Raw genomic sequence first — 15,624 nt, forward strand, 5'->3', positions numbered from 1 at the left:
TAGTTAGCAGTCTCAATTTCAGTCACGATAACACACTATTAAATAAACATTTTGTGCAAAGAAGAAGGCAATCATATATTCCCTTTGTGTGCAGCAGCAAAGGGAAAAAATAATTTGTATACATTATGTCGAGGAAGATTAAGGCTATAAATTAAGGAAAACTTTACAACTGCAAAGGAAATGATGTACAGTTTACCTGAAAACACTATGCAGACTTCCATACTGGAGGCCTTGATAAAAGCCAAGGAAAAAAAGCTGGAATAACACAAGTATAGCTGATTCTGATAGGACAGAAGCTTGGGCCGGATGGTCTCATGAATTTCCTTTCAGTTCTGTAACTCTGTAACACATCCCTACAAATGTTCCAAAACTAAAGCCTCCTATAATTTATCCCAACCAGAAAAGTCAAAGTTTAAGGAGTGCCCTGAAATTGAACTTCAGCCTTCCTGCATTCATACACTCATGGTGTGCAATCTTCTGAACCAAGTTTTTGCAGAAACTGTGCATCAATCTGTGCCTCTCTGCACTCAGCTGAAACCACTACAACCTAATGCTTTAGGAACTTATTTAAAATGTATATAGATGAAAAAAAAAATCTAGGATCACTTCATTATATTGAAACAGTCATGACACTGTCATATAATTCCAAACATTTTTAAGCAAAATGTTCCCTAAAATAGAGATTTGGTTTTAGAGAAAAGAAGGTGGATTATTTACACAGAATCCTTTGCTGTCTTAAAAATTAATCTCAGGCAAACTGAATATCTGCACAGATGAAATTGCATGAGCTCTTCTGTATGTGATCAGGTTTATAGAAGAATCTTTGAAAAAGAAAAGTCTAGTATGTGTGGAGGTCAAAAATGTTTTCAGAAAAATGTGAACAGCTCAGAGAAATGCTTCACTCTTTCTGTACCTTTTTTCCCTCTGCTCTCTTTTACAAGAAGACTCCTACTATGCTGTTCAAGAGATTTTTTACCACTTTAGCCCATTACATAATTCCTTTTTTTAATCAACATCATCATCCTAATATTCATCATCATCAATATTGTCAATTCTAATCCTTGAGCTATAACCACTAAATAGGTAAGAGAGAGAAAGTAATTACACATTTTCAGTATTTTGATTTGCGCATGGATCCAACAAAACATTTTAATGGATATTTTGTATAAATTAGACTGCTCTCAGTAGAATAACAAATGAGTCTCAGGATTAGGACTGAATAATAATTGAACAGATCACTTTTTTTCTTATACTCATTTTTATGTTTGTTGACCAAGGCTTGTATTATTATTTTATTAAGCACTGCTCTTAAATGTTCCAATTATCTGTGATTAAATCCTGCTCACGTTGGCATGTTGTGTGAGAGATCTTGTTGTTGTTACTGTTGTTTCTGTTTTTAACCAGAGGGCACTTCTTCAAGATTTGTGTTATCTATGTATAATGCAACCTGACAAGAGCAAGAGTGGAGAGGAAAAAGAGAATGACGACTCTGAGAGGGTTGTTTTCATTTTATGACAGACATAACATTGCTTGGGGTAAAGTCTCCTGGTTCTCCATAGTGACTGAATGGCTGAAGCTACAGGTCACAAAGGGACGTACTACAAATGAGCTGTCTTTCATTTTTTATGCTACATGGTCATCCTTGTAAGTATATGTCCCTAAACCATAAAGCTCTGATAAATGCTAAAATTGAAATGCTTATTTGATTCTAACCAATTTTTATACTTATATCATTTTGCTTCCATACAGTCATTTCCATGACACTCACTTTTATTTGCAAGAATAACCAAAAAGTTTTTTTCAAGGAAATTATCATTACTTGGGAGTCCTAATCTCTGCATGGGCATGCTGCAGAAAGTAATGGGCAAGAGAAAAATCCTTTGACCCTCATGTACTTAAATAAACCATATTGGGGAAATGCAGCAAATGAAGTAGTGAACAAAAAGCAAGGGAATAATTGTAGGTGTAAGATGCTGTGACCATTTCTTTGTCTCCTGCTGCCAAGCCAAACTCTTGCAGTCATTTCGCAGTCAGTGCCACATTCAATTGGAGTGGAGGTTCCAGCAGTTCTGGTAGGCTTAAAGGGAAATTTAGATGAAATCTTTCTTTACCAACCTCTTAAATGGCTTTCTATTGTTTTACCTCTGGCATACCTTAGTGAAGTTCATCTGTGGCTGCAGTGTTGGTTGGTTGGTTGGAATTATCAATGTGATCAGGGAACACTCAGTTGCTCACTACTGCAGAAGACGCAGCAGCAGCAGCAGCAAACACAGGAGCACATTTTATTTAACACACTTATTAATCTTTGGTAAATGTGTATGTTCCAGATATGGAAAAAAATATTATGGACCCTGAAATGATAGTGGAGACTTTTCTTTTAATTTAACAAATGGGATTGGTTGGCTATTAAAAAACAGATATTCAAAAGCAGAAAGGATGAAAAGGAACTCCCGAGGTTGAATTAAGTTATGATGCGCTTGTGCAGAGAAGGAGACAAATGTTTTCTCCTACTGTATAGTGTCTCTAAGACTGAGGTGCATGTATATTTTGACAAGATCACAGAATCATAGAGTTATTTATTATTTAGAATTATTTAGGTTGGAAAGGACCTTTAATATCATTGAGTCCAACTGTTATTTCAGCACTAAACCATGTCACCAAGTGCCACATCTATATGTATTTTAAATACCTCCAGGGTTTGGAGGTTGACAATCTTTCCCAGGAAGAACTTTTCCTAATGTCTAGTCTAAAGTTTCCCTGGTGCAACTTGTGGTCATTTCCTCTTATCCTGTCACTCCTGTTGCCTGGGAGAAGAGACCTCCTTCCAGGCAGCTGTAGAGTGCCCTCACCATCAAGTTAACAGTGACTAGCTTTTTTTCCCTTAAGTTTTAATCTTCTTCTGTGTAAAACGGGAAAATGTGAGTGAGGCAGGAGAAAACTGTTGCCTGCACAATCTCTTATCAGTTGCTCTCTGATGAGATAAAAGTTTGTCGTCCTGCAGACAAGATAACAGAAATGACAAAACAGAGCTGCAAATTCTGGCCTTACAAGGGAATCACAGAAAGGAAAGCAGATCATATACTGACACCCCTGCCTATCAAAATCTGTGAAGGTGAAGAGGAATAGCTGGCATATACCAATATAAGTATAGACTGAGGAAGAAGAAAAATGTTGTTTTTGAGGCATCTGCATTCAAATCTATAAAACTAAGCCTGGCTGCTTTGCTCCGTAGCTATATAAAAAGAAATGAAGCACTAAACTAGCAAAAAAAAGGAGCTGTAAATTTTTTAGTAGGAAGCCTTTCATTCCTCAGAGTACAGCAGTCATTTCAGTGAGAAGTACATGGACAGGCTGGTACGCTGCCCTTGTAATATAATTTGGAAAAACAAAATCATCTCTAATGAGCTGCAGCTGAGCAAATCATCATTCACCTCAAAGCTCTTTTTATCAAATTATATTTTAGCCAAGCACTTGCAAAATTGTGAATAACACTGCTGTGGAAAAAGTTGAAACAAAATTATAGTATGAGCAGAAGCAGCAGAAATGCATTTTTATGGCTATATTATTAGTTTGGTATGTAAAGATTCACCTGCACAACTTCCCATGCTCCTTTGTAAGTGCTAGTATTTTGACATCAGTGTGGTTATTCATATGTAGATTTTTACTTCCTAACTCCCAAGAGTTAAGAGATATTTTACTTTTTCGACTTTCTGATAAAAAGCAGCCCATTTGGCATGAATGCATATTATATTAGGTGTTATATCACCAAAAGTGGCACTGTGTTCTGGGACCCCCAACATAAGAAGGGCATAGACCTGTTGCAGTTAGTCCAGAGAAGGGCTACAGAGATGATCAGAGAGGTGGAGAACCAGCCCTATGAGGAATGGCTGAGAGAGTTGGGATTATTCAGCTGGAGAGAAGGCTCTAGAAAGATCTTATAGTAGCCTTCCAGTACCTTTTTACAAGAACATGTAGTGACAGGACAAGTGGGAACAGTTTCAAACTGTTCAAAGGGTAGATTTAGATTAGATATAAGGGAGAAATTCTTTACTGTGAATGTGGTGAGGCACTGGAACAAGCTGCCTGGAGAATGTGTGGATTCCTTGTCCCTGGAGGTGTTCAAGGCCAGGTTGCATGGAGCTCTGAAGGACCTGATCTTCTGAAATGTGCCTTGCCTATGGCAGGGAGAATGGAACTAGATGTTTTTTAAGATCCTTTTCAACCCAAACCATCCTATGAATCTATTAAAATATTGCCTTATTTTTATCACAGAAGCTAAATACAGAATTTCATGATCTAGGCATGAAAACTGTGCTACACAGGTTTATAAAAGGGTCTGTATCAGTACAGATTTTCTGATACTGTTGGAGATGTCTTTCAGGAGCAAAGTTTCTTGATAACAGGTTTAGTCTTCATCATTATTTATGAGAGCAGTTCAAATCTCTTCCTAACTAGACCATGCATAAGACATGTAGAGGAAAAATCACTTTAGGCAAAAGGACTATTTCAGTGTGTGGTAAGAGAATAATACATTACTAATACTTTTTTAAGCCAATTCCTTACAAAATTATCTTTTTTTTTTTTTTTTTTTTTATAATTCAATAAATCCTATTGCTTAGTTTGAGTGCATAACAGAGGAGAAAAAAGAAATAACCTGTGTATTCAAGTATTTCCTCAATTTTCACAAAATCAATTTCTAAAGCTCCATGGTAAGATTTTATGTATTAATGGTTTTTATTAAAAATGGTCAGAAAAGCTTAAGTATTCAATTCCTAGAAAGCTCATAAAATGTGAAATCTCATTGCTCTTCCACACCTAACTATTTGAATCGCATTTTAATTTTTTTCATTAGTCCTCCTTCAAGTATTTTCTTTCCTGTTTTTAGATTTTGGACAGTTGGGGATGAATTGAGTGGATTCTTGTTTATTTAGTTTCGTTTAGCATAGTTTTGTTTATTTTGCTATGTTTTTCTCTAATTTCGGTGGCTATTACCCACACACTGTATTATGAATACATGAAGAATTCTTTATTTATGCTTCTTGGAAGAATGATAATGTAGACTATTCCTAATTCTGAGGTCTTGCTTCTTAGTATTATTGCTTGCACCATACCAAATTTGGTAGGCTTCTAGAGTGTATGAAAGCAAAATGTACTCTTATTTGAGGCATTTAGGTAATTTTTTTTTCTTGGGTACCATCTGAAGTAGGCCTGTGGGGTCCTAATCACTGATTCTATTATTGGTCCTGCAGCCATTCATAAACACAGTAAAAACAAAATTTCTAAGTCTCAGGAAGGATTTTACCCTATTTATACAAATAAAGTAAAAAGAACCTCAAACCACACCTCAGAAGACATCAGTCCAGACTAGCCAAGTATTGGGTAAAGTACACAATTCTATGTGAAATAATTAGGCACATAATTTTCTGCTTCCAGATCAAAAGAAGATAATGAGCAATGAGGAACATACTTCGTAATATTATACAGACTAAGTTTGGGTCATTAGATCATCATCTAATTTGCCTTTCTACATATAACAGTCCATTAAGCCAGCAACAGATACACTTTAAAGAGATTAAAATATGCTAGACTGAAGTAGTTCAGTTTTCAGAAAATGAAACTATAGGCCAAGGGTAGAAAGAGAAAATAGGCTTCAGCAAGGTCCATAGCTTCTGCTATTAATAAAACATAACCGTCCATTACATTTTGCTATAGAAGGAATTGATTTGGTAAAATGATCTGAAAACCCAAATTATGTCTGTCCTACAGAAAGGAAAAATCCTCCAAATTCTGATAATTTAATCTGGAATTTAAGAAAGAAGGAATTTCCTCACTATTAACAAAACTCTGGTGATCAGTATGTGATTAAGAACTTTCCAGAAGGAAGTGAAGAAAAGATATCCTCTGCCACTAGAGTTTATTAAACCTTGTGACTTTACTTCATTTCCATCCACAATAAAAAATACAGTTGGACTTCTTGTCATAATCCCCTCTTTCTCAAGAATACATTTTAAAAAATGCACATAATTGGGCAAAACATTCTTCTCAGCTACAATGATTGGTAACAGATTCAAGACAACGTGCTTGACTAAGAAGGTTTTCCTAATGCAAAGCTGCAGACACTGCAAACACATGAAAACAATGCAAGAAAACCAGAAAAAAATTTGGTATATGATTTGTGATGTTTCTTTTTCTGCTCATCAAGTTATTGCTTGATCCTCTAGGTCCAGGAGGCAAAGTCTACCTTTTTATCACTCTGAATTTTCCACTTATAGTGCTTTGGGGAAAATAATCCTAACTAGGTTCTTTACATATTATTATTACTGTTAATCAAATAGTTTTCTAAAGGTTTATTTCATGGATTTGGGCATTTTTGTCCCTTAATATGTTCAGTGAATAAATTTTCTTATTAGTCAAGCAGCTGTAAAGGCTGGTCAAACAGTATTTGTTGAATTCATTTGATGATTGATTTGTACCAAATGTAGGATAAATTGTTCATGACTAATTGGTTCTGTTATTCAAAGAAATCTAATTATCATCCCTAGCTTTAAAGGAACCTGTACCACAGTGCACAAGGTAAAATAAACTAACAGAAGTACAGGCTGTACATTTGTAACACAGCTGACATTCATAATTCTCTTAAACTGCTCTTCCTCAAACTCCTATCGTGTAGGACACGGTGCCCTTGAAAGACATAAACTGAGTGTTGATCTCCACAAGTCAAACCATACCCCTCTACTATTTCATCATGTTCAAGTACATAGTCTCTTTAGAGGCTTTGTGTTTGTTATATTTTTACTATGCCAGGAATTTCCTGAGTTGTCCCATGGACATGTAGGAACATTAAGAAGGAAGAGTGTCTAGGCAATAATTCAGAAGACTTGAGATAAATTTCCTGCTTAAAAGTGGTCTCAGTTCCCCATCAACAAGAAATGCAGATGTAGTACAGACTCATCTCAAAAATATATTGAGGACATATATTAATTTAAGATTGGGAATTATTCTGAAACTGTTGCAATAGAATATTAAGCATAATATTGATATATGAATCAAAAAGTGGTCCAGGAGTCCAGACAATGTTACTCAACCCCGTTTTCCTCTGAGGTGCCATAACCTACATCTGAAGCGCCAGGGCATGCAGTAGAGGCAGTAATTCTGCCTGACACATTCTGTAAGTGACTGGAAAAAGTCTTGTTATTCATGGCGCTGGGGATTACGAGCAAAGTATATTATCTTTAATATTATGGGTGTATTTTTAGCTTTAATCACTCTCCATCTTTACAAATAGACTTTCAAATGGATTTTAAGATTAAAACATGGTGCCATTCTAGCATGATTTACAGAGCTACCATGTTGGTCTCAGCACAACTCTTGAGTCAAGTTGAAGACCACACAGCACTAACTGGGTTTCAGCCTCTCTAAGGGTTGAAATTTGTCCCATGTCAATTCCGGGTGAGTAATAGAGAAAACTGTAAAAATACAAGAAGCTTTGTGCATGAGGCAGTGAATCTACAGTAGTTACATACAGTAAGGCAACAGTCTTCAGGAGTCAATCACCTGTGGTTATGTGGTAAAATTCTACACTATATATAGCAAAGAATTGTGGTTTTCTCACTTTAAACTTTCTATCCCTCCTCTGCCCCAGAAAATCATGTTTTAATTGCCTGCTGACAATGGCCTCTCAGCCCTGCTATCCTCCAAAGGGTGGTAGGCATTCTTTGGGAGAGTGCTCACTGGTGTTGTCTGAAATGGTCAGGGAGCATGCTAACACATACACAATTAAACTGGGCAGATGACTAGAAGGATGGCTTTTAAGCTTAAGTTTATTTACTAGTACAACTATAAGCTTCCAGGTCAGCACCTGTGTAGCCAGGTTAGCAGTGTCTATGGCCAAGGAAATCTTCTCTGGCTCCCATCATACTGAACACTTTTCTATAGATAGTATTTTCTTAGGTACAGCATCATGTGAATTCTACTATGTGATTTCTGGTTCTAGATCATAAGCAGCTTGACTGGAGGGCATAAAGACAGGGACTTGTTTGTCTTCTATGCTTTAATGTATTAAATATTTATAATATTCAAATATATATAAATATAAAACTGCTTTATATCAGCTTCAGGAACATCATTTTTTTGAAGACTGTGCATCTCATTTTCTTTTATATATTTCAGACAATAAATGAAAGAGATTCAGCTAAGATTTTATGGAAATATTCAGAGAACTGAGTGATACCCCACTCTATTCCTGGTCTGCATTGGTAAAATAACTTTATCGGTAAGTTAAGCACACTGAGACAACTCATACATGCTTTCATAAGCACACATATTTATTATAGCAACACCGTCTGTCAGCAGCTTCCTTATAAAGCTCTATTTTCAGGGATTTATGGAACTGACATATGTATCGTGGGGGGACAAGCCTACATTTGCTGGGCAATGACCTTATAGGTCTTTACCTCTATTTTCTCTGATTCTTTAAATATGCTGCGTTGTTCACTTTGAGAAGCAGAAAGATGTAAGACAGACCAATTTTCCTTGTGAACAGTTCCCAAGTGTAAAAGAAGTCCACTTTAATTTGTATGCACATGACCCAGACTTAAATTTTGTGCAGGAAAAAGATATGTTTAGGTGCTTCTGCAATTTTAAAAAAGCATTACCAATTTTTAAATGTTCTTTGGCAGAAAGAATATTTCACAGTGTAATTTATTTATATTAATATTTCAAGAAAGGAAGTATAGAAAAAAAGAGAAATCTGCTCTAGGTTAGAAATGTCTTTTGTGCAACAAGTCACACTTGCGGTTCTTGGAAAATTACCAGTGCCTACCAAAGCCAGGTAAGTCAAACCACTGAATAGCATGAAACAGCATTCTGCATAGTTTGAGCTGCAAACTAGCATAGACCTAACAAATGAAATTGTTGCAACAGAATAAAATACTGAAATTATTAAATGCAAAAATGTTACAGCCAACTTAACGTGGTTTTTGAGCGTGAACACTAAAGGGAGAGATAAACATGCAGGCAGTTGTGTAAAATAGAAGCTTCTGTGTAGTGGGGAAAATTCCTTTGACAATCTATTCTGTCCTATCTTAAAAATAATTCTTGCTTTGGCCTACTCTGAAACTGAATCCCAGGCCTCAAATAAATTGGGTTGAACAAAACAGAAATGCAGCTCAAAGGAATTAATCAAAATCTCCTCTAAGTAGCAATCCAGATTTGAGAACCGGCAGTCAGGCTACTGCTTTTCAAGCCACCAAAGAATTCTAAACATGTTACAGAAGTGTTGCACTTGGTTGAGAAGTTGGGAAGTTATGAAGCACAGAGCTGTATTAGTGTGCTGCTGCTGAATGATAAACGGAGCAGTGGCCTTTGGAAAAGGATGCAGAGTAATAAGAATGTCAGTAGAATACATCATGCAGGGAAACCCACTGTCCATGAGAATCTTCAAAGGCTCATTTCCCACTATAGTATTAACCTGGCTGAATGCCTCAGCTAGGGACATAGAGGGTAAGTAATATACCTAACATAAATGATGGTAATACATTTATAAAGCAATATACATTATGTATTACATCTATCCAAATAAACATGTTTAGGCAGTGCATAATTGTATAATGCCTATGCTTTGCAAAGAAACTTGCTTTTTTTTTAGGCTTTTTGAAAAAAACTCACATAGTATTTCCTCATCTAGAGTTACTTTACCTTTTCCAAGACACTGTGATACATTTACCCTATAATCATTTCCTATTGTTACATCCAAATGTGAAGTTCTAAATTTGAGAGCAAAAAGAAACATTCCTGGCTTCCTACTCTGCAATTAAAGAATACACAGTATTACAGAATTCTCAGCAAGTTGCTCTTCCAGTAAATCTCATTTTCTAATAAACTAAAATATGTCTTGCCTCTGACCCCTATAAAAATTTCATGCAGCAGACATGAAAGAAGAGAATCTGATTCATTTTTCCACTTCTACAGTAGGACAAGGCTTATTTCACAAACACCAGCATTATACAAGATCAAAATAATACCCATTAACATAAATTATTCTTTCTCAGATCTTTTTTCCTCTTGGTATTGCTTAAGACAAACCTGAGAGCAAATAAGTAAGTTTCTTTTTTACACCAATGATAAATAATGAATAAACAGAGCAAGTACTAAAGCTGACTTTGCACCTACTGAATGCTGCAAGTGTCTGTACTCGTTTGATATGCATCTAGCAAAGCTTGGTTGTTCCCAAAAGGCCACTCCATGAACACTGAGAGAGCAGCGTCTGCTAGTGGTGCCTGTAAGACACAAAAGAGACAGAAAATATTTATATAAGTGAGAGCAAATGGAAAGAATAAACCTTATTTTATTTATATTCCATGCTATTTTAAAGGCACACACAGAAACAATTTCATGCAATGATCATCGGTATATAGAGAGTAGTATAAGATCCTGAAACACATTTCAATGTTTACTTGATTGCTTTTCAGCAGTGTTTCCTTAATTAAAAAGATTTTTATGTTCGCCCTCATTTTCATCACTTTGCCTGATAGATCCAGTCAAACTGATTTCTTGCCACCTTTTTCTTTGTGGCTATAATGTTCACATATACATGTATACATATGTATATATACAGATAAAAGTGCATACATCACATACCCATGCATATATGTAAGCTGTAAGAGATGTCATATGTACATGTGTATGTCTTCATGGACATGCATAAGTCAATGTGTGTTGTTTATACAGGTATATTCATATATATGCATATTTATATGAGTCCAGTAATAATTTATCTAAGACACAAAGCAAAGTATTTCTCCCCTTTTAATCACCATAAAATTTCAAAGTAGTACTGTACCTGTGGCATTGAGAGGACATCGATTGAATGCCATGTCCCCAGCTGGGGTCCTTTTCCACACCATTGACATCAAATAGTCTTCAGGACATATTTCATAAGGCGCTGTCATTTTCAAATGAGAATTTAAATAGAAACATTAACATATTTTATATCAGAAAAATAAGTGCTCCATTTCATCCTACTTTTTCCTGAGATGTTTATGTTAACATACCTTGGGTTAATTTTAAGTTTGAAGTAAAAAAATGAGAAGCCTGAAATTTTGCATATCTGTTTTTGTGACAGTATTTACTTCATATAACCCATGGCTTTATTCTCCCCAGCAATCAAGCACTTTTTAGGTTGTAGTTACAATGTTAACAGGTTTGACTCTTTCCTTGTTGCTCTATTTTGATCAATAGCACTAAGAAGCTAGCAGAAGATGATGAGACTTAAACTGTGATAAGTTATAATGCTAATCTTAAACTAAAATTTGTAAAGATTTTTCTAAAATTGAATCTTTATGTGAAAGAAATAGTTCTGAAAAGATAGTTGAAACATTAAATGTGCTGAAGGTGCTAAATGAGAATTGTGTATTCTGAAGGATATTATAAAACCAGGCTATTTCTTTGAAATGTGGTTCAGTACAAGCTGGTAATTAAGAAAGTATAGTCAATAATGTGGGACTGAATGTCTATAAAGCAAAATAACCTTTTACTGGTTATTGCAATACCATTTAAAGGGAAAAATATTGTCACAATTTTGTACTAACAGAACTGCATGGGGAAAAATAAACTTCAGCAAATACTTCATGTTTTATTTTCACATGGTCACAACAGCAGATTCCTCTTGCTCTTTATATGTTAGTGTATATTCCAGTTTATGATTTTTGAGTAAATTAGATTAGCACAGAAAACATCTGGCTGTAGTCATCTCACAACTCACATCACTGACATGTTAGTTAATGAAATCGAATTCACTCCAAGTTCAATGGAGAAAATCAGGAATTGTTTATTATTAAATGTATTTCCAGAAAAAAAAAAAAAAGTAACCCTGCTGTATTACAGCAAAGTGGTTACAAAACAAGAAAAAAGAAAAGAGAAAGGAAATTCATTCTAGCAGATGGTGTGATAAGGCAGAAAGCAATTCAATGATTCAGTCATGGTTGCATGGGAAATCTCTAGCAGAGGCAGGAACAGACTACAGATTTTGCCCATCCCATTATCTACCCCGTAAAATCGTCCATCTTCCCTGTTTTGCACTTCTGCTGACGGAAGTGTGAGCAAGGGAACTGAGTAGACTTTTGCACAAAGCTGTACCCTCTCTTTGTAGAGGACAAAGAATACCTAGCAGATGGCTCAGTAATACTAATATGAATCACAGTTGGGCAGAAAAATTGCTTGCTAAATTTGCCTCACCATCAGCATTCCTGAATCGTAAATCAAGACAGTTGGTGCTGCATAAAACGCAAGAGATCCATTAATGGCAAAACCCAAAGAAAGTCAGTGAAATCCATAATCTAGAATACTAGCCCTGCTTCAGATATCCCCACAGAGTGAATGCACCAGGACAGTGATACACTGGGAAAAAACAGATTTTGATAAACATAAGCCATCTGGTGACATAAGCAAAAGCAATTACCATTCTATTATGACCTTATAAACAAAAGAAATGTTCTGTTTTGAGGAGCGTAAATTAACATAATAAGGAGGTTATATTATAAATTACATAAATTTGCCAGAGCTTATAGCTCTGTGAGAACTATATTTGTTATGCAGCTGTGGCCATTTCAAATGTGTTGTGTTCACTAATCAGCAATTTAGGTGCTGATTCTCAGAACTAAAACTCTTCTCTCCACATACTGAATGTTACATGTGAGATTTTTTGCTTTAAAAAAAATATATAAATACATTTATATGCACCATATTTTCTCTTTCACATTAGCAAGCCTCAGGTAGTATCAGAGATTTCCCATCTACTTGAAAGGGTACTAGTGTGCTTTTGAATTAAAGTTTTCAGAACTCAAGATTATATTGAAACTTTGACCTAGTGCTGGAGATAAGCGGGGCACTTTTGTGTTCAAAAGTAAAAGGCACTCCCAAGACCTTGAGTCATCAGGAAAGAGGTATGGGAGCAGCTGGAACTTGGAAGAAGTTTTGCTTAGCCCAGGCAAAGCCCTTTTCCTGGTCTCTGGCTGACTCTTGGCCTTTTAATGCCTCGTACAAGGATCAAGGAACGCTGCAGATAAAAACAAACTCCTTCTTCCCAAAGCTCAAACCTATCTGGCAGAGCTTACTCATCAGGAATTCGCCCACATTAAAGCATCTGTGAGGCTGCAACCCATGTCGCTCATGGAGGCATTACAGGCACACTATAACTGACTTAAAAAGCCTTGCTGATCCTCAGAACCAGTTCAAGTATTTCTGTAACTATGGCACAATTAATTCATAACACACCCACAGGTAAATATGAGTTTGCTGTACAAAGTCATAGAAAACGACCAGAATTTAGAAGCAAATAGCAAATACTGAGGTAAAATTTGCTATCATTGGGAAATAAAAGGCAGTCCTCTTTCACTCTTGATGTGAATCACCAGCATCTTCCCACACAGAGCATGCACTCAAATGTACCACGCTACACCCCTGTAAAGATAGACCTGAATTCATCCCACCTAAGCACAAATATTCAACAAAGTCAGCGGTCTAGAAGCACAGTCTTCTTCTGACATTACTGGAGAGAAGACGTGCATCTCCCAGAGGCAATCAACCCAATTGGGATCTGTGGAAGCTCAGACAGCACACAAAGCAAGAGACACATGTGGTCTCACAGACAGAGTCTACCATCTACACAGGCAGATCACAAATATGGCAGAGGGTAACAAAAGGGTGAGACAAGTGAGCTACAGCACACAGCAGCTCGAATGATGGTAGAACTACACCTCCTCTCTTGAATCCTAATTCAATGCCCCTGGCAAAATTATCATAAACAAAGGCAACAGGAAAAAAGCTTTTGGATGTCTTATAGAATAGTGCTGTAATCGGAGACAAAAAAAAACTTCCCAAAGCTTTTATTTTATTATTTAGCTGAGTATCATTTGAATTACTTGAATCTTCTCCCTTCTCCTATTCTGTCTTATCTATTTAATACTGCTGCGAAAAAAACCTTCCATCGTTGGTGGGAAATGATCACTCAATCTTTGGTTGTTGTGCACTCTTGCCTTTCTGTTAGCTAATAAGATAGTCTAGCGCTGCTTTCAGTTATACTTTGGTATAAAGTACCCCCATATCAGGCTTTATAGTTTATATATTTATATATATTTTATATATATTTTATATTTTTATTTATATTTTATCTATTTATATATACTTTATACTTTATATATTTATAAATGCTGAGAAGCTTTTTTGAGCAAAAGCTAGGTAAAACATTAATATTGGAAACAACTATAGAGGTAATATACATTTAAATATTGGGAAATTAGGCATTTCTGGAAACCAATACTGAATTGTTGAAACATGATATATTCTTCTGGCTGTCATAAGAACATAGTCCTATTTTTATAAAAATAAATTTACAGGAGTCTTCTACCCTGTATAGTGCTGCACTTTGGTTTTGGTAGTCCCATCTCTTCATTTTTACTGACACATTGGGTGGAAATTGCCTTATTTCTCTTATACAATCTTCTACAAGTTTCTGATCATCTTGCCATGCAACTCCTTATCAGATGCATTTTCTTTTGTTATCTAGCTGTCTCCATTATTCTTATGGGACAGATACAGTGTTCATTCATCTCGTGTAAGTTTTCTGCGGTGACTCCTGAGTGACTAGCTGTTTACCAAATATAGAAGCATTTTTTACTTTCTCTGATTTGCTTCCAATTTTCTGAAGTTATCCTTCACAGAAAAATGTTTTGAGTGCAGAGTAGTGCTGACCTACTAGGAGTGAGGTTTAACTTAAGACATTTGGGATGCAACAAAGCAGCAATAACTGAACCCAAAATGTCTTCAGATCTTTGTTTTTCATTCCTAGATTATTACACAATGGAAGGAAAAAACAACAGTTTTAAAATTTATTGCTGTATATATAAACAAATCACAAAGAAAGATGCAAAAAATTTGTTCAGAAACCAAGCTTTTTGAGAAACCAGTTTTCAGATAGTTGTTGCATTTGGGTAAAACTTTACAAAGTGAAGGCCTTGTAAAATCTTGGCTCAGGCCTGCTACTTTGGCTAAGCAGAAAAGGACTATGGGAAAGTGACTCAGCTGATTTAGAGGTAGAAAAACAAGTTATGTAACCATGGTGTGTTCACATTGTGGTGTATGGAGGTTGGCTGAATTATATTTGCTATGATTTTAATCTATGTAGCTGATAACTGGCTAATTGTTTAAAAAGGCCAGGTATCTGCAATAAAGCAGCTCTCCTCTGCACCTGCCTGGGGACTCTGCGTCACTTCACACCCCCAACTCACAGACAGCACTTCTGAGTCTGCCTCTCTTAATGCTGCTGAAATTAATTCAGTTCATGCCCCAGCCACTTGAAGGGAAGCACTGAGAAACTACGAAAAAATTTTTGTATAATACTCAGATAATGCAGAACACAAACTACACACTGTCCAGCCATGATTTTCAGTTATCAAGTAGGCACTCTGTTTGCAAAGTATCTTATTAGCATCAGTCACTATAACAGAAAAAGGCTTCATTAGCCTTTTGCTTGTACAATTTAAAGCAGCTATAATTTAACTTTTTGTAAATCAATAGACCTCTGGGTGATACAAGCAGGTGCTGCTTCATACCCTTAACAAAAATATT

General features: G+C 35.9%; 1 protein-coding gene across 11 annotated transcripts in view; it reads right to left on the reverse strand.

Annotated features, from left to right (window-relative positions):
- ADGRB3 (adhesion G protein-coupled receptor B3) overlaps positions 1–15,624 on the reverse strand; it is a 445,203-nt gene that overhangs the window by 232,880 nt on the left and 196,699 nt on the right. For all 11 annotated transcript variants that reach the window (XM_054279273.1, XM_054279280.1, XM_054279279.1 and 8 more), the window contains 2 exons: positions 10,841–10,942; positions 10,171–10,277 (listed from right to left, as the gene is read on the reverse strand). In XM_054279273.1, coding sequence (XP_054135248.1) covers positions 10,171–10,277; positions 10,841–10,942 — 209 coding nt within the window. The remainder of the gene's footprint in view (positions 1–10,170; positions 10,278–10,840; positions 10,943–15,624) is intronic.

Source organism: Melozone crissalis, unplaced genomic scaffold, assembly GCF_028551555.1.
Source record: "Melozone crissalis strain CALT ecotype California unplaced genomic scaffold, PUWL_Pcris_2 ptg000027l_1, whole genome shotgun sequence".
Lineage (NCBI taxonomy): Eukaryota > Metazoa > Chordata > Aves > Passeriformes > Passerellidae > Melozone > Melozone crissalis.